Here is a 26336-nt window from a genome sequence, read left to right on the forward strand (position 1 = left end):
TCACCAACTGCCGATGGTGATTTTGTGGGCACAACACACACACACATATATATATATATATATATATATATATATATATATATAGCAGGCAAAGAGGAATTCTTCAGGCTACCTTTCAAACGTGTTTTTTTTTTTGTAAACCCTGATGAAGATTGGTCCACCGATCGAAACTGTTGCAATTAAATACTTGTTCTGTTTACCTTGTAGCATCACTGAAGTTCTATATATATATATATACAGTGCGAACAATAGAAGCACCTAGTAAAAATAACAGGACTTTACCGACAGTTCGGTCAGGGTACGGCCTTCATCAAGAGTGCTACTGCAACATCAGTGAGCTCAACTTATATATTTCCCTCAGTAAACAAAGCGACAGAAGCGAGCGATATAAAACAAAAAACATGAATACAAACGTTACGGACTTGCGCGTGCACAAAAAAAAGGAAAACAAACGTAGTCTGTGACCACAAGCACGCGTACATTTAGTGGCGTCACGAACACCGACTCGCTCATTGGCTCTTGTCAAAGTCAACAAAAACAACAGTGAACGCAAACTTGCGCGAACATGCAATGTTGCAATAGCGGAAGTAAAAACTTGCGCGTGGTATTATGAAGAAAAAAAAAGCAAAGAAATACCCTGAAGGAAAGCAAAACGTGTAAGCAATTTGTGAATAATTCACGCGTCAACAGGTGCGCATTCAGTCGTGTCCACAAGAGTGCAAAGACGAAAAGATGTCGCCAGTGGAATATAAGGAGTGACAGGGGTGACATGTTAACAACGAGCATGCGATAGGTTGCAGCTGCTGCAACCCTGAAGATGCTCAATACCCCTACCTGGTCAGAGGACACCTGTAGTGCGACCTCCACTAACCTCTGAGTCTTACGAGCGGCGTTCCATTGCCCTCTTTGCACAAGTGGTGTGCAAGGAGGGCAATGTATCATTTATGCCCGAGGGAAAGCTTCTTTATATACAAAGTCTATGCGCGTGTGAAGAATAAAATATAAGCGAAAGATTATATGACAACGTGAACTCGTAAACACGAACATAGCAGCAGGGCGAGAAGTATATCTAATAAATGATGCGGAAACATACATATCATTTTATAAATGTGCCGTATGATATATATCATATATAACCGTTAGGAAATACATCAAGGCAACCAGGAAAATTATTTACTGGCGCACCAAACTGCCGTTTCGGCCGCCCGATCAAATACTACAATGAAAGAGAAAAGTTGGGAGCCATGACAGCTAGAAATGCACGCGCTCACATTATGACATCATGCCACCAAAAGAAATAAAAATCAACGTATATCTAAAATAACAATAAAGGGCCACGAAATTTTCACGAGTTACCCAACGAAACGGGTAAAAAGGAAAGTTTGCCACCACTTTCATAGGTTCCATAAGTCACCGCTTTGAATTTATGAATTTGATACGATTCTCGAAGCTCTCTTTCGTGATGGGAACGAAACCCAGATTGAAGGATTATTGCGGTGATCTTATCAAATGAGTGGCCCGGAATAAGCACGGTTTTTGATAGCGGAAGAACAGGGAGAGCAGCAGCATGAAGCTTGTGTTTGTTAAAGCGGTATCTGAAGGGCGTTTCAGTCTGTCGAACGTTCTGTAATTTACAAGCAGAACATTCGAGCAAATTGACGCAGTTGTTAGTGTCGCACGCAAAATTACATTTAATTTTCATGTGGAAGTCGGAGGCATAATGCATAATGCATAATGTCGTAATGTGTGTACAAACCTTGCACCGTGTTTTCCTACAAGGTCGGCAACCCACTGTCTCAGGAATCCACGTTTTAGATGACGTTAACATGTCATGCAGATTACTAGACTTTCCGAAGACTGTCGGAGGTGGTTCTGGAAGGATAACTTTAAGGTGATCGCTCTGCGCTAGTATGCTAAATAGTTTTTTTAAGGATTTACGAAACATTCGGGCGCATGCTGAGTGGTTTAGAACTAGGGTACTTTGTGTTAGAAAGGACGATTGCAATTTCGCGTGGAACAAATCCTTCCTATTCAGCGCATCGCATTTTCTGACGGCATCATCAACAATGTGACACGGGTATTCTTGCTGGATTAAAGCTTCTTGAAGTTAACAGTTTTCATAGTAGTCTGAATGTTCCGAGCATAGCTTTTTATAGCGGAGCTCCTGACTAAATGGCATGCTGGTTTTTCAGTGTTTTACCTGTGAACTTTTAAAGTGATGGTGATACCTGTGTACGGCGTCACTTGTGGTCATAAACTACGTTTCCTTTTTTTGTACACGCACAAGTTTGTAAAGTCTGTATTCACGTTCTTGTTTCCTGTTGCTCGCTTCTTTCCTTCTTTTAATGAAAAAATCCATGAATTGAACTCTCTGCGTTTGCAGTTGCACTTGTGATGAAGGCCGCATCCCGGCCAGTAGGTCAGTAAAGTCCTGTTATTTTTGCTACATGCTTCTGTTCTTTGATCTATTTCTGTGCCGGATCCTATGCTTCTATGCATCATTCTACACACACGCACACGCACAAGTTTGTAAAGCCTGCGTTCACGTTCTTGTTTCCTTTTGCTCGCCTCTTTCCTTCTTTTAATGAAAAAATCCATAAATTGAACTCTCTGCGCTTGCAGTTGCACTTGTGATGAAGGCCGCGGACCCCGGCCAAAAGGTCAGTAAAGTCCTGTTATTTTTCCTACATGCTTCTGTTCTTTGAACTATTTCTGTGCCGAATCCTAAGCTTCTATGCATCACTTTACACACACACACACACACACACACACACACACACACACGTATATATATATATATATATATATATATATATATATATATATATATCCGCTGTATCTTTCAAGCCATCTGCGACGGGACAGATTCCGCCATGCGCTGTGTTTTCGCAGCTCAGAGAAGTTGTAAAAACTAACGGGCACTATTGGCGCACAGGTGCTCCGAATACTTGTGTGGACGGGATAGGACCTCACGGCTGAATGCATACAGACTATGACCTGGGCACCGGGTCACAAGGGCGTCACCGGGAAACTGCATGGGGACGAGGTAGCTCGAGGCTTTCGAAATCACCGAGCCACCCACGACTTTGCAATAAAAGACCCTATACCCCTAGACCCTTGCTACCCTTGGTGCGTAGAGCAACTCCAATACTCTTTCACATCACATGGGAACGTGTAGAACACGGAAAAAACGGCACATGAACCGAATGGGAAGCGTTGCTGTCTAGCCCTGCCCTCGAAGATCAGCTACGACTGATCCAACTAGCTGAGCGGATGGCCTGTGCCAGTGGGGCCTTTGAGTAGGGGCATCACCCTGCCGGACAAACTCCGTTTTTCAGCGCCCCCCCCCCCCCCCCCTACTTCCGCTGGAGAACTGGGGCAGGAGCCCGTCCGGTTCCTGTACATAATAAAGTTTTTCTTCTACTACTGCTGCCGCGCTTCCCCACTCCAGCGTTCTGACAGCGCGTTTCCGCAGTTATCGAGTGAGATGTGTTCATGCTTGCTTGTGCGTGCGTGACACCATGCATGTTAATTTAGTTAGTATGTCTATGTTTACAACTTTACGCCGCCGATAAAACTACTATCCTTGCTTCTTGTAGCTGTCCAATAATTTGCTATCGCTACTGATGCTTCGGGTTTGGAGCGACACTCCGATTTTTACTTTTTCAGTTTCGATTGTGAGGAGTGTTATCCATTAACCAGTAGATTCTGGTAATATTTCGCTCGCTGTCAGGACTGACTGAGGTATCTTGAAGTTTGAAGTCATTCGTAAAGCGCACAAGGCAAACAGGTATTGATTTCCAGCAGTACACAACAAAAAGTAAATTACTGGAGTACATCTTACGAAATGTTTCAGGATACAAACAGTTGTGTCTATATACGGGACATTCCTTCTATGTTTTCAGGTAGCACGTGCAGTTGCCCCGAGGTTATTTCTTACGAGCAATTCCGTCTTGGTTATGCCATACAACCGTCGGCAGTCTGGACCGACCAATGAGAGCCTAATAATCATACGGCGTATATATATATATATAAGTGAACAGTTCGGTTGAGGCCGTTTCACATGCGATTTTTGCCCCAGCCGAAGTGCGATTTCCATCACGTGCGACCGAAATCGCCATCGCACCCGTCGCAGGCCACCTGTGACGTGCGACCACCAACTTAGTCACACACCACATCGATCGCAGCGATCGGTAATTTTTGGTTGCCAACAAATAAAAAGAAATTAAACTGGAGGTTGTCCGCCGAAATTGCAGCGAGAGCTATTCTGCATTGTTATTGTTTTTTTTTTTCTGCGATGGTGTTCGTTGGGAAATGTCTGTCGTTCAACAAATGCCGCAAACTTCAACTGATCATGTGGAGCCTAGTATTGCCGAATCCAGTACTTACTATCAGCCTCGTCGCTCGAATAGAAAAAGTAAGAACTCGTATTCCACCATAACTTCACATTTCGTTGTCGCAACTTTATGCGTTTGTCGACACGCTACCTAGCACATGAAGCGCATTTTCACGTTTGTCTGGGGGGGGGGGGGGGGGGGGGGGAGAGGCACTTAGTGATGCTCATAGCACGTAGTACACTTGCGCGCCATTCAGGTAATTTACACGAGCCGGAAGTGGCTGAAACTACGAGGTGTTTGCAACGAGACAAAATGGCCCTCACATATATCGTCACAGATTTCGTGTTTGTGGAGTGCACGCAGCTCGCGATACAAAGAACGCCGAAGTTGTATGGTCACATGTCCTCATTGTATGGTCACATGTCCTCTGATATCTCTCGTGCGGGGCAGTTTATAGAGCCGCAACCTCGGCCAACTGCAGGATCAAGGGCATTTGAGGCGACAGCAAAGTACGCGAAGTCGCAATGCTGCGCCGAACGCGCCTCCATTCAGATGCATTGCGTTCGTGTCGGTTATCATGCGCAATTTTACCGGAGGATGACGCGTACCCTTCAAAGTTTTTGTTGCCGCAGCTGCGAGACGTCAAGGCTCGTCAAGACTCGCGTGCCAAAGGGAGAGACTGCATCGTACGCAGCGCATATTCTAATATTGCACGTTTAACGCTCTGACTTGGAATAAATGGTGTCATCAATTTATTTCGCAGCTTAAACGCATTTTCCACCTTGCTTGAAAGCTTTTTTTTAATTTTCTAGATTGACTGAGGTTTCTTTTTTCATTTCGCAGAAAACAATACACGCGAAATATATTGCGGACTTGGTCTCCTTACTGAACCTATAATAACCGTCATGTTAAGGGGCATTATAAACTCAGTTATGCAGTCAGCGACGTCCACAACTACATTGTTATATATGTAAAATTGCGCAGTTATTATTGCCCATCTGACTGCAGTGACCCAGCGACTTCGCTGGAGCCGATTACTACGAAACTACGAAACTCTTGGAAAGACCGGCATGTCTTCGCAATGTCATCTCTGTGCGAAGCGACACCGCAGCAATTTTTTTGCGTTGCAGCCATCACATCTGAAACGACATTTAGGTGTAGTTTTTAGTCTCTTATATTCAAGCTTATGGTATGTAATGTCATCTGGTCAACGGCGAAATAACTGGCATCATCGTTCAACTCGCGCCATTATTTCGAATCATCTCCCAGGCATATGTGACAGCCAACGGAGAACCTCAGCTGTTGCTGGAGAGGCGCAACTTTCCCCAGTCTTAGGCACTCTGTTACGAACTCATTAAAACCGTTTTTAGCGCAGTGCCATGAAAGCACGTAGGTCCACGGGTATTAACTACAAGTGTGCGAGCACGTGACTTACTGCGCATGCGCAGGGTACCTTTTAAGGCAGAAGAGATCCACCTACGCTCGCGTCACGCCATGTGCTTTAATAGTTACACCATTGTCATTAGAGTGCTCTCTTAAGCGTTCCGTGTCTTTTTAGGTACGGACATACGCACACATTAGGAAGCGTATCACGGGACAGGGATTTGAGTGACCGACGATGAAACACCTGTATCCCTCGGCAAATTCGCACGTCATCGGTTGGCCAGGCCAGTGGTGCAAGAACGTTGTTTTCAGTGATATGCTTGGTGGACGTTTTGGTGAAACTCTTTATTGCTGCGAGTGGATCTTACTCGCCAAAGTCGGTAGCCGTCGCATTTCACCTGTGGAAGTTCGCCGATCCTACCTTGACGTTCAAGCAGCATCAACGCGAACTTTGAAAGATTGGCACCCAACCGTAGAACCGCCGTTTTTCACCTTATACTCAACAGTGATCGTCGTTGGTGCCCGCTGAAAAACATACAAAATAAATTTGAAACATAGCACACCAGGGGCCTAATTCAGTTTTTTTTTTGTTCGCAGGTGTTGCCTTTTGGCATTGCCGCCTTCGCTAATAATGTGTGTTACAAAGCTAATGGAAATACACATATACAAAAATATTGTTAAAGATCTTGAGTCGCTCCCGTCGTCCGCACAAAGATATCCTGGCTGCGCTAATGCTTCCAATAGACTAACGTCTTCAATAGGTCTCTTTCCTTTGGCCTGTTGCGGTCTGCAAGCCTTGTGTAGACAAGCGAGCATTAACTGAAATAAGGCAAATAGCGCTAAAGTGGGCATAGTGGAGAGAGAGCGAGATACGAGAGACATGAGAAGCAAAGCCAGGGAGGCTAACCAAGTTCATGCCTGGTTGGCTACCCTACACGAGGGGAGGGAGAAAGGGGAAATATTCCACAGAAACCCATATTGTGCTCGTGTCCTTTCTCGAAGGAGTACAAGTAATTTTATCTTCAGACCTCACTTAAGACGGGTATCCATGACAGAGAAAAAAATAATGCCGTTTGGTTAAGTACCACTCATTCCAAGTGACAAGGGCAATAGAATTGTTCGGTACGTGAATAACAAGTCTAGTTTAGCACTCACACCAATGATAGCCTGTATCATGGGGTTCAGTCGGGAGCTGGCGGACTCCTGCCTCTCCATCGCAGGAACTGGGCACTCATTGTTCCAAAGCTGTCCGAGGAACTTCTCCGCGTTGCTTCTTCCTCCACACAGTTTGTAGACGCTGGAACATGGAGTAACACATGCTTCCTCTTTACCGCAGTGTTGCGCATGGAACAGGGGTGCCGACTTCGCTTATCGATTATCAATTTTGGGCTTGCCCCTTTTTGCCCAATTTCGCTGTAAAGTTTCTTAGCCTTCTCAGGCCTTGACTACCTGTTTTAGAAAAGACTGTTCATGGCCTAGTTGGCATTTTCTGAGGGACGTGTTTTCCGCTAAAGTTAATAAACACTGGCCGGAAGGGAAAACAGCGGCACGGGCAGTTACTTCCCACTAGTTTGTTCAGTCCACAGAAGCGGGTTAAAGAACTAGATGACATCCGCAGAATAAAAATAATAGCAGTAACACGCCATGGACAACTAACTGTCAGAAGTGATTACTAATACTACAGCGTAATAAATGTTATGTTAATGAATGAGTATGTTCCGATTTGGGGGGTATAATAGCCTTACCATTACTGAGCTTTTACGCTTGGTACTAGCGTCGTAAATACGCCTTAACCTTTCATATGGCTTTACCAGTGCAATAAAATAACAAAGCACGAAAGATATCCTACCATGCACCTCCCCGTGGCGGACAGGAAATTTTCCTGCCGTTTTGCCTGTAGACAGTCACTTCCATTTTCGGGTCGTCGGCAAGTTCCTCGGTGACCGCGAGTGTGAAGTTCACTGTTACAGTTCTCCCGATTGTTGCGTTCGTGACGCTCACGTCGCTCAGCCTAAACTTTTGCTCGCCTGCGAACGGTGAAACGTTTAAACAGACAAACAAAGTAGGTTATTATCTATACCCCACCTCAGCAAATCGACGCAAGGCAGCAAGCGCCAGGTCCTTGTCAGTGAATGACTAATGACAGCCGGCGGCGTCTTTCAGACAAGGGAGAACTGCTTGAGCACCGTGTGTCCTAAATTGCTCCATCAAATGTATTATTTTCAAATGTCCTATGTAAACGACTCATGTCTTCAGCCATTGTGTGCCATGATTACTTTCGTCGAACATATTCAGATGCCACATGGAAACCATACTTGCCCCCTAGAACTAGTGTAACATGCCAGCCCACCTTTCTGTTAAACATCGCCACCTTTCTCTTAAACACATCTCGCTTTCTCTTATCTTCTCTCTCCGTCAAACTTTCGATCAGTGGGTGTTGCACGCAGTGATCACAGGCGGGCAAAGGAGCATTCGTGAATTGAGTGCTATGTTTCAAGTGATGACGCAAACACGTCTTTCACTGTACCGAACGTAATTGGGGGAAGCCTTTTACCCGAGTAGTGAAAGCAAACCACCTACAATATTCGCTTATCGTAGTGCATCACACTCGACTTATTTTGTAAAAAAAGAATATTTTTATTAGTATTGCGTTGACAGGTTCGCGCAACTCTACTTTGCAATTAACCTCTTCCTGCCTGAATTTGTCGTCGTAAAAGACGCATCTGAATACTAATTAGAAGTACTTGTAGGCGTAGTAAACATGCAGCAATTTGGGAGTTTCACCCGAAGGGGGATGCATCGACACCGATAGCGACGTTTAGTGTGAAGCTTGAACTCTTCGGACGGTGTTCTAACTACATTCGGGTATGACTACAGGCGGATGCGACATATGTGAGAGCGGCAACATTTTTGGCACCTTTAAAAGCTTTAATACGCCATGTAGAATCTGGAATGACATCGCACTGCTGCCATTGTGCAGCCCGTAAAAAGCGGCTACACTGAAATTGCATCACTTTGATAACGGGAGCACTGATATTGCTTTGCATAGAAGTAACCTGAGAAGATTTAGGATAAAATGCATGCGCAGTGAATTAAATGTTCCGTGACTCTTGTTTTCAAGCTGCAATTCCAAAAAAACTCTCAGGAATACTTCAGCGCCGAACATAAGGCCATGTTTGAGCAACCTCAGTGGTATAGTGACATACCATGTTCATATATGGCTTTGTAAACATACAGCATACATACACCTAAAGGTATGTGGAACATCACGGCGACAGCAACGTCGTGAATTCGTCTGGAGTGTCCATATATAAAAAGAAGTCTGCAAGCTGCAGTGATTCATTGACGGCCACCGCAGCAGGCTCTCACAACGGACACCACCTCCATATCGAAAACGGCTCTTTTGCGTTGCACCCAGCGTTACATCCGTCTGCTGCTGGTGTGGTCTCCGAAATACGTGCAAGGACACTGCAACGCTCCGACCCGCCACAAAACTATGCACAAATTGCCGAATGCTAACGATGCACGATAGCTGAGTGGCTACCATGCCCGGGCCTCAAAATTTATTTAGTTCTAAGATTTAAAGACCGAGAGTGTTAGCTCAACGTTAACGGTTCCCTGCGCTCACACCCTTTTACTCTAGCCAATTTGCAGACAGCCGCTTAGCGGAGACGCCAGTGCTCGTGCCCACAACGCTCACGAATGCAGCGGTACGTGATACGCTTTTCTGACTCCAATGGAAGGTTTACAGAGCGGAATGTGAGCATGTGTCACTTCATCGTTTTCAGCTCAGCTGACAGCGCGTCCCTCGCCTCTTTGGAAGACACCCGTATCAAAATGCTAAATCAGAGCACTTCTCGGCAGTTCTTCAGCGCGTTAAATTTGAGCGGATCGGAGCATAAGCGACGCTCTGCTAAAACTGCCTAATCTCATGCTCCCATTGTTTGGTGCTTTTCCGGTAACCGTTCTTCAATGGCTTATCGCTGTTATAAAGTTACCCTTCGGTCCAGGAAGCGCCTACTGGATCTGATTTTTGTTTAATGTTGTTAGTTCTATAGTAAAAGAGGCTTGTCCAATCAGATCGTGCGTGCGACGCGAATAGTGTTGCACATTGTTGAATAGGCATGGACATCTGCTATTACTCTGTGCCCGTATTCACAAAACGTTCTCAAGCTAAAAGCGTTCGTGCCAACCAATAGTGATGTAGGACATATTATTAGAGAATGCGATCAGCTAAACAAATACAGCACTTATGAACGAAAAGCTTTGTGAATTCGGCCCCTGGTCTTTACGGCGAGGCACGTATAAGTAACAGACACACTTGATCCGTGAGATTAGATTCGGCGAACGACGACTGTGCTTGATTCTACAGTTGTGACTTGAGTGCAGATTGTCTTTCTGGGCAAATAACTTCGCCCCAATAAGAACTTAGAATATATGGTTCTTGTCCGTCCCTACAGTTATGAATATATATACATGCTTTAGAGGAGAAATATATGATAATTGCATAAAGGAAGCAACCATTGTAGTGTGGTTTCTTAGTGGATGCATGCGTGGTTGTTTTCTTCTTCTCCTTTGAAAACAGCAGTTACTCGCAGATGTCTTATTCTTTGGCAGAGTTTCGATTGCTTATTTATTTATTTATTTATTTAGTAGGGTAGAGTGACTTCACAGATTTACGCATTATACATGCAATCTATTCAAGTCTGATTTCGTGTTTCATGTTATTTGGCTTTCATGACATCAGGCGCTTCCTGCGTGACATTGCAAAAGCAGCGTAATACCTCCATTCTCTCTCTTTCTCTTTAAAGTCACTATCTCTGAAATTCTTGTGAAGACGCCTGTGAACGCTACAAGACTCTCTTCTGCGGCCTATAGCTATATCTCAGAATGTATGCCAAAAGTGATGCACAGCTTTTTCATTTTTTTGGGCCCCTCATATATTATTTTTTATCGAGTTATGGTATGTGCTCGTCAGCAAAGTTCTAAATAGCCGAAAAGGTGAAAAACTGAAAAGTGTTGAACTTAACGTCATTCTTCATGCAACAAATTAAGGCTTTCGAACAGCCAGACATGCTGTATATTTTGCTAAGTTTTCTACTAATTACTAAATCAATCAATCTATCAATGGCGTCCACAAAACACAGCGATCTTGACTTTTTGAAAATTTCGCAGGCTATCACAATGAATTAAAGCATACGTACTTGAGCATGGAGTAAGCGTCGGAGTCTGCAATGAAGCACCGACTACCGGAGAGCTTACCGCAGCAAGAAACAGCAACGCAAAGAACATTTTTGAGTAGCTTTCTTTGGCACTCTGCGGACATCAAGTGGCACTTGCCTACGGAGCCCCGGTTATACAGCCGCCCTTATATGTATGCGCTATGTACCTGCAGACAATGTTGCATAAGAAAGGGGTGGCTGAACGGCTTGTCACGAAAGCTAGGAAGAGTGGATATATGGGTAGATTTATCTTTGCTAAACTCTCGAGTGGCTGAAGCATGGGTAAAACCGGGCCGCGCGCACTGTGCTGATTTATCTTTGTCCAGGCGTTCTTGTCGGGTGCCTTTCACTTACGAAGTTTAGGGGCAACAAAACACGTCTGCCTACCGAGGTATTGAATAAATAAACAAAGCTTCCGTAACTAATGTGCAAAAGAAAGCATCTGACCATCATAAACAGAGGGTACACAAAATGTTCGTGTTCGTGGACTGTTCTAATGAAGCATACAGAATGTCTATTATGGCTTCTGAACTTGTGTCAAACTTTCTATTTACAGTTTTTATAAACAATTGTCCATAGGCTAACTGAAAACAACAGCAACAATGCCTTCTGCATTTCTTTATCGGGATTCTTCTCACTTTCCAATTTCTAGTAGATAAATAGGCAGCACGGTCTACTTGAGGTGCATGTACAATCTGCAATAACTTTATATTTTTAAACATATTACGTGTTAGAATATTCTGATTGAAGTGAACGTAGAATCTGTTAATTATTTTCAACTTTTGCGCATGTTATCTTACAATTTCTTACATGAGGACAATGATCCCTCACTTAAAGATGAACAGAGTGAGAGTGAATCAGACAGAGTTGTCGAAGAATCTGACAACTTTAATTCGGAGATTTATTAGCGCATTGCTCTATCTACAAAACCACTTAATGTAATTAACAGTTTGTCTTTGCACATGATTCTCTTTTTGAGCAATCAGAGAAATTTGCAACAGTTAATATTTCGACCACGAGAAGATAAAGGGTAATTTTAAGGGCTGGATGGCATGGCGATGTGGTTGGAGGGCAGCGAAGATCAACATCGGTAGTACATTTACTCATTCGGAATTAGCTCTGTTTGCGTACGGTGATTTGAGTTCGTAGTGCGCGAGAAAAGTTCTTCTTATGCTATTGTTGATGATGATAACCACTGTTATGAACATCAAACCACCAAATTAAGGACATCGCGGAAAACTAACTCATGGAGTATAGGACACTTTGTCACACTGCCTAGGCACGATCACGACCACAGTTCTTGTTTTCCTATTCAACGTCACTGTCTCATAGGATAAAAAAAGGCTAACACATCATGACTGGCACCCTGTCCATATGCAGTGCAGCAGCAGCATGTGCCATTGAAAGGTGTACAATATAGTGGCATAGTCTTTCAAGTGAGCATGATGTTCTAAGACACTTAAGTATCATTTCCGAGTGCTCTGTTAACCCAACATAACGCTTTCGGAAAAAGGGTCACCCCTAGACTTTCTCCAATACTTCTGTGAATGCACTGCCCGTACACCGGGTCGGAAGAGCATTCAACCGCTCAACGCCCGCATCCAGAGCGTGTTTCGCGTAAGCCGTTTATCTGCGTCTCGAGGCCCCGCACTGTTCCATCACCGGCTTCTTCGAACGGCAAACTACATTTTACTTTTAAAGCATAAGCTGTTATGCCACTGAGACACGCCAGATTTTTTTATTATTATTCTTGCATTCTAGCCGACTGTTCAACAAAATAAAAAAAGGCAAAGCGCTTCAGAAATTTAGGACACCTGAAAACACATTCAAAAGTCTGGGAAACACGTGAAAGCGTCCCATAAAGGCATCCAGCCTGGCGCTGCTTCTTGTGCAGCATACACACTACGAACGTAGGTAACACAGCCCTAAAAGAACGACCGAGTGCTTCGCGGTGTTTCAGCGTGCCTGTCACACATTCTACTGCCTCAAAGGCTATGCGCGCCAAGTACCATGAACATGTAATATGGTGGGTCCCAGCGATTTTTAAAGGTAGGAAACGGATCGTGTATGGTGTGACATCTAAGTCCTTTTGAAGTGTTCTTTGGAGAATGTCCCAGAAGAACATGACATCCATACAATCTACAAAACAGTGATCAAGCGCTTCAGCATGTAGGCACAAGTGGCACTTAGTCGACAACGGCACGAAACAGCCCATTTCTTGTAACCATTTTGACAGGAAGGGTTGCCGAATGTAACTCAAAGAAAAAAGTTTTGATCCCTGGAGGAATGATCATTCGACAGACACGCTGGTGGATAATGGTGTACGATGCCAACGAACTTTGCGGGTATCCATTGGAGGCAACACTTTAAGTACTTAGGTGTACCTCTCTCTCAATATCGCAATAGTAATCCACACTGGTCATCACAAGTTGCAGAACTACAATGTAAGGTTAACAACTGTCAAGGGCGGCAGTTGTCCACATTTAGCCGAGCTGAAGCATGCAATGTGTTCCTAGCAGCTCGACTTATGTATGTCTTGCAAGTATTACACTGCTCGCAGCTTGGGTTGCAAGCTTTTCATCGTATGTCTGCTACCTACACATGAAGCTCACGTGTTGATGCCATGCGACGTGATAACGTTGTTCTTTTTCCTCTTGAGAGCGGGGTTTCTGGCCTAGTTCACCTTGTTGTTAGGCAACTTGTCTGTCGGTTATTCCTCTTTCGTGATGTAAACAGTCAATTTCTAAAACAGTTGGTAGAACTTCCATCAATCAGTTACCTTCCAGAAATAGTTGTGTCGCCATCTGTCAGAAATGCACCACCTTGAAGGAGGTTGTTGAAGGATTTCACTTTCTTAAGGGTCGCTTTAATGTGAATTATATGTTCACTGCCTCCCGCAAAGAAATTTCTGCCGCACCCGTAGAAACATTGCTTTCTGTTCCTCGTTATTGTGCGCCCCATTCGGAATGTTATTACTAGATGTACTTAAGCGCGTCCTGAGCCATGCCAGCGCGGGCAAGTCGAAGTTGCAGCGCGTGCAAATTGGAGGAGCAGCTCCATAGGAGCTGCTCCTCCAACTTACGCTGTGACTGTGCTGTGTGTGCCGCGCAGGCGTGTTACTTTTTGTTTGTAACGTCAACTTTAGGGGTTAAATCATAGTCGGCCTTCGACTGTGCATTTCGCGTACTTAGCCCATCAGATTGAAAGAAACATTTAACAGTTGTCCAACTCTGATTTTCGTATTCCCGTGCGTATGCGCTGAAACTCACTGAAAGCTTCGATCTCATGCCGTCAAAACATGTAAGCTACGCGCCATGGTGACTATGTAGCTGCGGCGTTTTCCTGCTCAGCAGTAACTCGAGGGTTTGGTTTTCTGCCGCAGGAGCCACGCCCCGATGAGGACAGCATGCAAAAGGCTCGCTACCAAGCGTTCAGGCCCGAAATAGCCAAAATTTTTGTGGCACCTCCGGGCAGCGTCTTTGTTACCTTTGTGTTGCTTTGAGGCGGTAAACCTCACAAACGAAGCACAGCAAAGTTGACACACCTATTTCAGTTTAATGAAGTTACGCTTAGAAAGCGTGCTAATTTTGCTGCGGCGTCAGCATTCCCCGCGGGAAGTCATCGACCAACCCTTGAAACTCCTACATTTCCACTCAGGCAACCAGATGCTTAGCATTCTGCAAAATTTAAACGTCAAGCAGCATAATTTTGCCAGCGATGATGAGGCCACATTACATTAATCCAGTTTAGTTCCGTTACCCGCACCCAACCCTAAGCCAGATTCATTGCGACACCTGTCACGTTGCGGATCTCCGACTATACACCCGATTCGACGGGTTGAATATATCCCTCAGATATGCCATGTAACTTATACATCACTCCTTCGTGTCTGAGTTCTCGTCTATGATATCAAACAAACTAGAGGTTGGATTGCGCGACATTTTGACGAGACACACAGAGGAGAAGCACACACCGCAGAGCGTTCTGTGCTGTTAGTTTCTCTTCTGTGTTTCTCGCCAAAGTGTTGCGCAATCCAACCTCTAATATCCTATACAAGCACGCCCAGTCTTCAACCCTATCAAACAAACATAGCAGAAGCTCCAGTTTTCTTTTTTTAAAGAGGAGTGATTTAAGGGGGGAATCATTAAAACCATAAAAGGAACACTACTCGCCGTCGTTGTGTCAACGTCCACGACTCTTGCCTGCTTGCGCTGCATTCGCGACAAAAAGGCCAGGTTCCTCGAAGAGCACCATTTGGGGAAGCTATACAGCGTGCAACGTTACACGGCGTAGAGTTTGTTTGTCGCGGAGCCGGTGAAACATGTGCTGGGCCTTCTCATTTTGTGCATTACTTACCAATATGAAACCCTCACTTGCCCTGACGATTTGTCGTCCATCATATCGGGCGCAGATCAGGCCATACCGTGAGTCAGGTCTGAAAGTGGCATTGCGGAGCAACACACACGTGTTGCAAGCGCACCCGTGCCCTCATCTCAGCCCACGTTACCACGCGCACAAACATCTACACGCGCACTGACTCCGTCTGTCCCTCAGATCTGGCCGAACTGGACCACACCACGGCAAGCACCTGCGCCAGATCCTGTGGCTGTTCCTTGTGCTTTACCCTACGTCCACCACATGCAGACGACGATGGGACCCGTCGCCACTTCTCCAGCAGCGGGAATCGCCGCCTTCACAAACGAGGGCGAATCGGAGCAGGGCGCTTTCACGCCGATGATTGTCAGAGGACGGCCGAGCGACAGCTACTGGCGAGGCGCAATTCGTGGGCAACTGGTGCTCACACCGGCGAGTGTGACTGGCAGTAGCCACAGCCAAATGTCTCGGTGATAACTGCCATTGGTATCTGCTAGCACTGGCATCACCACGCAAATGAGCTTCAGCGTGTTCCGGCGTGCTGCTCCTCCTTCGCCATTGATTGGTCCTGCATATTTGCGACTGCGGTCGCGCGACGGAGAAATTGAGCGGCCCCCGAACGACTGACACAAAACAGTCGATTTTGGACCAAAGCGACCATTTGCGAACAGTTGCGACCGGTTTCCTTTGCGATCAACATGTCGCACGAGTTGTGCGAGTCACCGGTGTGATTGAGCCATTTAAAGTACGCTGAAGAGGTTTTAGAAATGGAAGATGTATGGTGGTTTGCAAGGCTGCCACAGCATCAGTCAAGACTCCCAGTTATTTTTCTCGATTGTGCGCGTATCAGCGCCGCAATTACTGTTTAAATTACTCAGTCCCCTCGCGCGTCTAGCGTAGCGTCTGAAGACCAAGCGCGAAGATGACGTCAATCCAGGGTCTTCAATGCATCTTCAGTAAACCTAAGTTGGCAGCAAGCACCAGTCCTGTGTACTCGTCTCCTCTTTGTTTATTTTTCGCCCTACTCTTCTTCCTTCTCAGTAATTAACGAGTCGATGCGCAACGCAAGAAATAACATTCATGCACACGTTCCTTTGCATTAAACGGAGCTGTAAGGACAGCCTTACTTAGTAAATACTTAGTCAATTTTTTTACGCACAATTTCATTGTCTCATACAGCATATCAGCTTATGCTTGACTTTCTCCTTTCATTCCCTTTACCCCTTTCCCCAGCACAGGGTGGCCAGCCGGTACTTACACTGGCTAACCTCCCTGTCTTTCCTCCTCTTTGTCTCTCTCTCTCTCTCTCTTGACGTGGCAAGTCTGCTAACCTGAAGAATAACTGGTGGACTTGAACCAAGCCACATCAGAGGCTACTGTTGCGCTAAGGTCATTTCCGAGAATCGGCGACCCGACCTCAAATCTCCCCCGTATCAGGAAGGCGAAATCACGATTCTTGACCAAGACTTATGTCGAACCAACTTTATTACTAAGAATAAAAACTAGTTACTTCTTGTTTCTCTGAAAAAAACACGTAAATTTGCTTGTTCTCTATCCAGATTAGATCCGCGCAATTTCCGAATGCTCCGGTTCAACCTTTGGCTCCAAGGTGAATTACACTGCCAGGCAGTAATAAGAACCTGAACTTATATGATACACAGGCCCTGAATATTTTTTTCATGAAATGTAAAGCTTCTGCTACTTGTGATTTAAGCTCTAAGCGCATGCCAGCGCTTCTTATTCCTCCAAGCCTGTGGCATTCTCCATCACTCCATGGGCGCGCTTCCGTTTCCCGCGTTTTATCTTTACTTTAAGAGACTGGCACCCAACAATGCTTCCACCGTTGGTCACCTTAAACCCAATGGTAATCGTCGTCGGGGCGAGCTGCAAGAAAAAGAAAGTGAGATTACAAATTATTAATTGCAAAACATATATGCAAATTAAGACGAAAACACGACGGCGAGCAGGCTGGAAGCGTGCCACCAGAACCATCCCGTCTTCAAAAAGGAGGACATGGAAGCATTAATAATAGGAAATAGTAGAAGATGCAGTAGAAGACAGGTTGGTGAACGAATTGCTTCATCGTACCTTATTGGCTCCATTTCTAAGGCAGTGCTCGTCTACTAAGATGTAGGTGCACATTAAATATCTCCTGGGGGTCGAAGTTAATATGGAGCTCCCACTATGGCACACTTCGTCATTAGATTGCGCTTTTGGCACGCAAAACCCCAGAATTTAATTATTAGGCATACAACTCTGCTTCTGGTAGAGTGCCAGTGCTAGCGGCATGCCTTGTCAGCTTATGTTGCAGTTTGTTTGACAAGCATAGCTACACTGCTTCACTCATGTTTCATGTAGTGGGATGAGCTTGGTAAATAGCTGGGGCTAAAATGAAGTCGGCGAACGCCTTGCAAGCTCACTGGCTACCATTCGTAAATTGTAACATGTGCCGTAATATAACTGACTAAGAAGCTAATTGATGATACTTTGTTAATTAGTTTAATATGTGTCTCGATTTCTCTTGCAAATGATGTCGGCCTTCCTGAATAATCCATCTCAAAGACTAGAATTACGTTATCTGTAACTGTAAGCCTTTTTTATATTTATTTATAGATACTGCAATCTGAAATCAGATCATAGTAGTAAAGTAATCAGTAAAGATATCGTAAAACTTAAGAATTATCACTTCATATAATTAAAATCACAACTTACCGGAGTAATGAAACCAAAATCGCAAATCAAATTCCAAGCGTAATAGAATCGTAGTTTGTGTAATACAGAAATTCCAACAAAACTGAAAGCACAAAGCAAAAACACTTCGCTCGAGACCATACTACAAGCTTTATGGAAGCGGGACACCTGCCAGGAATAGCTTCCGTAAAGTACACCCTAACATTCCTACTTTTTACCCGTTTCTGCACTTACCTTCAGAGTATTTTTCGTCCTCGTCAATGATAAAAAAATTATAGTTCATATTTTTAACCTCACAGCCGTCAGCTTTTATCTCATACCTTTTCATTGAGCCGAGGTGACTATATCGCTCTTTTTGAAGTTTTTTTTCCGTAGCGCAAATAGCACAAGGACGTAGAAGAGAAACCGAGGCACAAACAAGCGCTGACTTGCAAAAACAATTTATTTCCGGGACGGACGCCACTTTTATACCCTCGCTCTTTCTTTCATTTCTTTTTCAAGAGTACGTGTCTACTGACAAGGTAACAGAGCACATGATAGTATAACACACTTCCACACTACGCAAAAACTATTCTATTTAACGCATGCGCAGACACCCCAACTCCTTCTTTGATAGTGAGAGGGAGGATTTCCTAACACAAGCATCACCAAACTCTTCAATGCGAGCGATTTCATTGATAAGACGAGTTAATTCGCATTTGCTTCTCCCTATAATAATAGTATCTTCAAAGCGGGGAACGCATCCGCTCTTGTGACAATGAATCGCGAGAAAGCCAGCCGGCAAAGGCTTGCTAACTTCAATAGAGTGTTGCCTAAGCCTAAATTTATTTCATCTGCCCATTTGTCAGATATAACTACACAGGGCAACGGAATTCTTTAAATATCACATGTCCTACATTTAACGTACTCTCTTTAGCAAATTACACACTCCGTCAATACGAAGTGCAGCGCAAGTGGTGGATGCTCTTCAACCACTGCTGGCAAGTCTCGAGTAAGCCCCATGGCTCCCCCGCATCCCCTATCCGCGTAACGACCACTGGGCCTTTGGTCCTCCCAGATGTCGTCAACGCCGAAAACTAGCTGTGGAACTCCACTTTTGTGTCAGCGCGCTTCACTGCAGATGGAGTGGTCGCTTCCTTCTTTCTGTTCCCCCTTTCCCTTACCCGCAGTGTCGGGTAGCAAACCGGACGCTCTTCTGGTTGAGCTGCCTGCATCTCCTCTCTTTGCTATCTCTCTGTCTCTTTCTCGGCTGCTTTTCGCACGCCTCCTTTATTGTACTACAAAGTTTTCTTTTTCCGCACACGCTTATAAGCTTGTTTTACAACCTTTCGATGTAGTCCTGTCTTCTCCAAGTTATGCGATAGGCGGTGGTCGTATGAAATTACTGCAAAATTTTTCTTTTTAACCGACTATGCGCTAGCTGACGCCGAGAAACCAGCCTTCATTGACTGTGTCGCCCCAGCGGTGTTTGAACAATCGACACAACCAAATTTCTTGGAAACCCAGCCTCACTCAAACGCACTAACTGTTCTTGAAAACTGGAAGCCATTAAACGAAGGCACGCCTTCTTTAGTTCATTGCTCAAACAGAATCTCGCTATGTCCCTTTTAATAAGCTTGGAGTGAGCAGAACTGTAGGATAAAGAGGCTTATAACTCTAGGCTGGTAACACGAGCAGATGTGATCGTCAGACAACCCAATATTTGGATAGAGGAAGCGACTACTCTTATCAAGTGCCACTTCGAAGGCCAGATTAAGTGGGCTAAGAAATTCACAGATTATGCGTGTAGCACCTTCACATTTTTTAAAACATTTTTGAAAGCATAGCACCACTATCACAGAAGGAGTTGAAATGCCTGTGCATGTGTCAAACATAATAGTTTTTGCCAAGTGTGCAAGTGCATTATACTATCATGTGCTGTGTTACCTTGTCAGTAGACACGTGCTTGTGAAAAAAAGAAAAAGAAAAAGAAAACGCGAGGGTATAAAAGTGGCGTTCCTTCCGGAAATAAATTGTTGTTGGAAGTTAGGGCCTGTGTGTGCCTCTGTTTCTTTTCTACGTCCTTGTGCTATTTGCGCTACAGGAAAAAAACTACAAAACGTTACTCTAACAAGCCGAAATACCTACAATGATGGACTATCACTCCTTCCTTCAACGCAATAAAAGTGGCATCTATAACAGGAAGTATAAATACCAAATTTCTGACCGGTTTCGTGAGGCACCTATTGCAAGCTTACACATTAAGCCGAAGAGCACACTACATTCTGAGAAAACAAATATGCACAGGCTTATTTTCCGATGGATACAATGCATTTGTTCTGTACTTACGCCAGTAACCAGCTGTATTGATGGAATCACCTTGGCATCTATTGACGGGGTCTCTTCGAAGACGGGCACTGGGCAGTGGTTCTCCCACATCTGTGTTAAGGCTCTTTCTTGTTCAGTGGTTCCATCACAAAGTTTATAGGTGCTGAAAAGTAATAGAAAGGCGCGGCTCAGCCGAAGCTATTAATCAGGTATAATAACGGCACCACCAAAGGTGTAAACAGGAACACGTCAATACTGCTCGTGAGTGCTTTCCAAAGTACTGGCGTCCGCAGAGTTTCATCTCAAGATTACTGGCGGGAAATGTGGCCCTGAAAATCTTCAGAAACCATGACAACCAATGGGTGATTAGCATTCTTAGGTTACTTGACGCTCTTTCCGAGAACTATCTATCTAACGATAGCATACATATTTATCTATCATTTATCTACCCTATCTATCTATCGATCGGTCGATCTTTCTATGTCTGTAATCATTTTCCCGCCAACTTCGGTCACTGGGAATGGTCCGTCTAATGGGTAGGGCATCAGGCTGCGGCGCTGATGGAACATGGTGCGAAACCAATCATTGGACCAACTTGTGTAACTGGACATATGGCACTGGGACATTTACCAAAGAACGCCTGTGCCGCTGTTCATTGCGTCTCTGTAATGCCATGGTGGAGCACAGGGTAGGCCACTTGGCCTGTTCTGCTCATTAGTGAACCTGACCACAACTTGGGTCACTGGTTATGTGTAACCAGGTATGTACCATTCTTCCATGAATCTCTCTGAGGCTAACTTGCATAACTGAGCGTGTTCCACTGCCTATGTGGCGGACTTCAATGAAGTCGGTGAGTTCAGGCTAAATTATGTTACTTGGTATGTGCCAGTGCTTATGTGGCTCTCTTCAACGAACCCCTTTCAACCCAGCTTGAGTCGCTGGGTATGTGATACTAAGTATGTGGCACACTTCAATTAACGTCATTGATGTCAATTTGGGCCCCCGGGCATGTGTAAGTGGCTTTGTTCCGCTCTTCAATGAACCTATTTAACCCCAACCGAGGCCACTTAATACGTGAAACTAGGTATGTGCTGTGCTTCAGCTAACCTATTTGATATCGATTTGGGCCTCTGGGTATGTTGAAGTGGGTATAGGCCGCTCTGGATATGTGCAGCTCTTCAGTGAACAGCTTTTACACAAACTTGGTTCACTGGTTATGAGCCCCTGGGTATGTGCGGCTCCCTGTTATCCTCTCCCACTGGATTGAATTACAGATTCAGGTATATCTGAATTCCCGTATTGCTCAATTATATTTGAATAATTTAAACAATTATCTTCGCTTGCGGTATTCCATAAACCATAGAAGTTCACTTGCAGTTTCAATTTATTCCTTTACGAAATAGCAAAAAATTTCTGATGCATATGACATACAAGAGGAGGTCCGATAGTCAATGACTACGTCGGGGCCTCCCATCAAAGTTAAATGCTGAGAGGAGCAGCTGTATGCCAGCGAAACAAGAAAAATTTTAATAAATACAGAGGGCAAAAATAAATACAAATATGCGGACAGCTAGATATTTAAATCAACTGTGAACAACACGGACGTAACAAGAAAGTACGTACATACATACATACATACATACATACATACATACATACATACATACATACATACATACATACATACATACATACATACATACATACATACATACATACATACATACATACATACATACATACATACATACATACATACATACATACATGGGAGACGTTCGATGTTATTTCGCACATATTGTAGCCATATACCAACTTCGCGATGACAAATGAGTTTTATAAGCTCTCGCGTAAGAATCAACAAGCTTGCTCGAAACGAGACCGACATAGAGCTGGGCGGGCATCACTGGCTATGCGTTTCGACCTTCCTGCACAGGCTAGTTACAATAGTACAATACGCAGTGATGATCGATTTCTGCTTCTACTGCCGTGCCCACGTGTGTGTGTGAGAGAGTATTGCATACGAGCAGCGCACTAGTTGAACTGTCGCGACACCAGCCAATGCATAGACTAGTGCCGGAAACATAATATCGAAGTATACACCCACGCCAACCAAGGAGGCATTGTTGCAGCAGCTCGCGAGAGTGATCCTAGAGCTGTTCTAAGGGATCGCATTCCCTATTGATATATCCTGATATACTGACTCCAAAACCAAAGTATTGCACACTTTAAGGAAACACCGTTAAAGTTTAGCTAAAGTTTGCTTTGCTTGACAGAAACTTTCGATAACAAGTAAATCATTTCATCGAAGTTACATTTGATTCTTACTAAATTGTCTAAAACCATGAATAACTTCTAAATGTCAGTTTAAATTCGTAGATATTTTAACTCGGCAATCAAAAATGTTTTGTTTCGCTAAATTCACTTCAGTACGTGTAAATGAACAAAGTTGATGCTATCCCTTGAACATGCTTTAAAAAATCACACAGGTATGTGAATCAGACCCTTGAGAAAACCACGTAATGACTGAAAGTATTTCTCTGAACTTGTTAATGCTTTTTCAGGCGTCGCGTGCGATAAGTTAATACGCGTTTTTCTCTGCATTAAGCTTCTCCAAATAGAACTGTATACTGCTAAGAGAACCGTACCAACTCCCGTAACCAAGGAAGCAGGGAATTTTCATCCCGTTCTTCTTGCGCAAGACAAGCTTCAGTTTCGGGTTATCTCCGAGTGTTTCGTTCAGTGTAATCGTGAACCTTACGGTCATGGTTTTTGAAATTGTTGCGTCCTTGATGGTGACGTTGCTCAGGCGAAAAACTTGGAGATCTGAAGAAGACAAAGAATAAGCAAACTAAAGTGCTACCAAAATAAACACAAGTTTAGATGGCATGAATAATATTCCCGCAACCAACAGCGCTGCTTCAAAGCAGTATGTCCCCGCTTTTTATGCCACCAACCCTATTTCTGGTGTTCCATTCTCTTGATACCTGACGGGGTAATCCTCGCAAAGACGCTCCACCACTAAAGCTATGTGGTAGACTACACCCATAAGTTCTTGGAGAAGTTCACCAGCTTTACACAAGCAAAGCTGTCACCATCTGGACTGCGTCTCCCTGAGCCTGGTTGCACATTTTGTGGTTACACTCAGCGCGAGCATGAAACACAGAGAAGCACTCAACCACGAGCCCTAAGTTGTACTCACTATAAAGTAACAAGCACTTCCTCTGAGAACACTAGCACTTACACTGAATCGGCATTGAAATTAATCGAACGTAAAGATCTGTTAAAGTGAGCGCTCGTGGTCGTTGGCTCCTCTGTCCTTGTCATGCTCGTGCTACCTGTAGCCATGGAAAGAACGGGGAATGCGGGAGATGGAAATTCAAGACGATGAGCAAAACGTGAACAAGGTGACTGCAGGAGCCAACGTTTCGAAAAGTGGACTTGCCTTGAAGAAGACAAGTCCACTTGTCGAAACGTTGGCTCCTGCATTCACCTTGTTCACGTATTGCTCATCGTCCTGTAGCCATGGAATCGTACAAGCTATCTCGCTTGCATTGCTTTCAGGCCCCTTTCAGAAGCAACGAAGGTTTCATTCTTCGGTACATTGTTCCTTCATTATTTCCTGGATTCCGTCATTCGATCATATATCATTCATACATTATTTTATTGGTGCATTCATTCATCATTCATACATCCATGCATGCATTCATTCGCTTAATCTTCTGTTCAATGGGAAACGCTCGACACATCTTCGCGGTTAATTCGACGGTACTCGAAAGTTTCAACACGAAATAGCTCTACAGGTTGGGAAAAGCGGCTGTGCAAGCAGATTGATCGCTTCGCAGCAAGTGCGATGAGAGAAATGGATGATGACAACTTCCGGGATCAACAACCCAGCACCTCCAGAGCCCACTGTGTCGAAGGACATTTTAAAAAACGGCCTTTTGAGCATTTTAATCCCACAGGACCTGTCGCCAGAGGAATGACGAAAAATTGTGCCGAATGCTCAGTAACCACACTCAATGTAATCTGCATAGACTAGCCGACGAATATAACTCAACGTTTGCACTATAGCGGGGTCAGCATTATCCGGCATCAAGTGCTGTTGCGTTGCCATCACACTCATACATTCATATGTTGCCATCACACTCATACAGACTTTAATGATGCGAATTTTCTCTAAAGGCAAAAGTCCCAATGCTACCGACCTTTCAGCCCACACTTTCATACTGGCTTAGGCTCCTATTCATTGTGTAAGGACAGAAAAGAATCCTGTCAAGGGAGGCCGCTCTTACCGTGACGAAGACAAGATTTTTTGCCGAACCAGTGGCTTAATTTGATCACCTGCTACTCATCATTTTAAACCTCCATCTGTCATTCAACCCCTTTCCTGTGTGCAGGGTAGCCAACCGGGCATCCGTCTGGTTAACAATCCTGCCGTTCCTCGATTCTTTCACTTTCTCTTCTTTTCTTCGAACAAAGCCACAACAATATATTGCGATCTTTTTCTCTCGGTTGAAGGGACATGTAGCACGCTACTTGAGAGTGTAGCAATTATTTGATATGTTTGCGGATATCATTCATTCTTATTTGGCCATATGTTTATCACCGTGTTTGAAGTTAGTGTTCGTTGAGTGCACGATCATTTACTAGAGTTTCAATGCTCCGGGTCCAGCAGAGCGATCTGTAATAAATATATGAAATTGCAAAAAAAAAAAACTAAATGTGTCCCCACCGCACCTTCCGTGACCATTTATGTGAATGGTGAGATGTACCAAGAATCACGTTCGTCCTGACTGACGCGAGCATCGAATCCACAACAGTCAGGCACTGGTAACTCATTGTTGCATGGTGAAGGTCAACAGAGGAAGATGTACTTGCCTGAACAGTCTTCAATCTTGGGCGTCTGTATCCATGCACTCACCAGTGAAGTGCGTATCAGGCAGATAAGAGTCAAAGGAGCAAGCATATTTCATATCCTGATTTCCGGGACAAGTGCACTGGTCTATGTCGGCCAAAGAAGAGGTTATTCAACTGGATTTTCCGTGTCTCAGGCTACAGGCAACTAAGGTTACATTTATGTCCCATCTCAGTGTCTTCCTTAGAGCAATGTCTTAAGAAAAAAAAATATTGCTGCTACCTTTACCAGAGGTTCTTGAAGAAAAGTGTGACTTAAGAGAGCTGCATTTCAAGAAGAGAAGAAACAGATAGGTCGTTGTAATTGTGGCTTGTCGCCAACGCGACGTTTTCACCATTGTTCGCGGCAAACCTCTCTAAGCCCATTGTTCTACGTGGCCGGCAAACAGTCATACAGATGGCACTGAAAGCTGCCCATGTTTATAACTGGGAAACAAAAACAATGCCTGCAAACGCTTCGTGCGACGATGAATGGGATGCACGTCAAAATAGCTCTTTCCCATTGTCTCGGAACTCTTTCCGCTCGTACTTCCGAGCAAGAGCAGTGGTTGCTATACTCGCGGACAACTTTCTGTAGCTATGAAAGCAAAGATACGGGCGCACGGCTGCTGCACATGTGTTACCGCTCCAAGTAGTACGGCAGCGTTGGCAGTGCTTTTGGTTGCTCGGAACAGACGCTGAGTCGACGCTGCCACGTGCGAAGCTTTCGCGTCTGCCCCTACGCGAAAGGGGAAAGCCGCAAAATAAACAAACTTTTACACTCATTGGTATGTTCTGTCTTACTTACCTCTTGCTAATAAGGTGTCTATGGTGTCTTTTTCTCGGCCTAACCTAACGTGGATTAAAACGCGGGACTCATTTCAGAAGCGCTCTCACTTGTGCGTGCTTTGCCTCCGTAGCTTTCCCTTCATAGCCACAGGAAGTTGTCCACGAGGATAAGAAGAGGTTATTGCGCGAATTCCCTGTGGCGATCGCGTTAATGATCGCACTCAATGCCTGCAGCTAAAATAATACGTCAGAAACTCCTTATAGCGATAGTGAAAATGTTAAAATGTTGGCCTGCCGTTTCATAACAATCACATGCCAATTATTACAAAAATAAAAA

At 44.5% G+C, this 26336-nt stretch overlaps 2 protein-coding genes across 3 annotated transcripts; both read right to left on the reverse strand.

The window, feature by feature from the left end:
• Window positions 1-6046: 6046 nt before the first annotated feature.
• On the reverse strand, window positions 6047-15800 carry LOC126544783 (uncharacterized). Its single transcript, XM_072284735.1, has 6 exons — window positions 15745-15800; window positions 15481-15633; window positions 15299-15377; window positions 7569-7787; window positions 6876-7082; window positions 6047-6245 (listed from the first exon to the last, which is right to left on the reverse strand). The coding sequence occupies exons 1-6, from the start codon at window positions 15798-15800 to the stop codon at window positions 6150-6152; spliced, it is 810 nt and encodes a 269-aa protein (XP_072140836.1). The 3' UTR covers window positions 6047-6149.
• Window positions 15801-16783: 983 nt separating this feature from the next.
• Window positions 16784-25517, reverse strand: LOC126544782 (uncharacterized). 2 transcript variants are annotated; one of them, XM_050192255.3, is made up of 4 exons: window positions 25196-25517; window positions 22963-23140; window positions 20336-20477; window positions 16784-17200 (listed from the first exon to the last, which is right to left on the reverse strand). In XM_050192255.3, exons 1-4 carry the CDS (start codon window positions 25281-25283, stop codon window positions 17054-17056), a joined length of 555 nt encoding a protein of 184 aa, XP_050048212.2. In that variant the 5' UTR covers window positions 25284-25517; the 3' UTR covers window positions 16784-17053. The 2 variants fall into 2 exon arrangements, with proteins under 2 accessions (XP_050048212.2, XP_054933813.1); XM_055077838.2 differs by lacking the exon at window positions 16784-17200 and adding an exon at window positions 18118-20179.
• Window positions 25518-26336: the final 819 nt, after the last annotated feature.

This window comes from Dermacentor andersoni, chromosome 10, assembly GCF_023375885.2.
Source record: "Dermacentor andersoni chromosome 10, qqDerAnde1_hic_scaffold, whole genome shotgun sequence".
In the NCBI taxonomy this organism is placed as follows: Eukaryota; Metazoa; Arthropoda; class Arachnida; order Ixodida; family Ixodidae; genus Dermacentor; species Dermacentor andersoni.

Bases quoted from the DNA above. Each gene is read 5' to 3' on its own strand.
- LOC126544783 (XM_072284735.1), bottom strand. From the start codon at position 15,800: ATGGCAGTTATCACCGAGACATTTGGCTGTGGCTACTGCCAGTCACAC. The intron at 15,378-15,480 runs GTCAGTGCGCGT...TGCCACTTTCAG, and splicing joins AGATCTGAGGGACAGACGGA to ACCTGACTCACGGTATGGCC. The intron at 6,246-6,875 runs GTGAGTGCTAAA...TATGTTTTTCAG, and splicing joins TGATACAGGCTATCATTGGT to CGGGCACCAACGACGATCAC.
- LOC126544782 (XM_050192255.3), bottom strand. From the start codon at position 25,283: ATGCTTGCTCCTTTGACTCTTATCTGCCTGATACGCACTTCACTGGTG. The intron at 20,478-22,962 runs GTACGGTTCTCT...ATTACTTTTCAG, and splicing joins TTCCTTGGTTACGGGAGTTG to CACCTATAAACTTTGTGATG. The intron at 17,201-20,335 runs GTAAGTACAGAA...TTTTTCTTGCAG, and splicing joins CAATACAGCTGGTTACTGGC to CTCGCCCCGACGACGATTAC.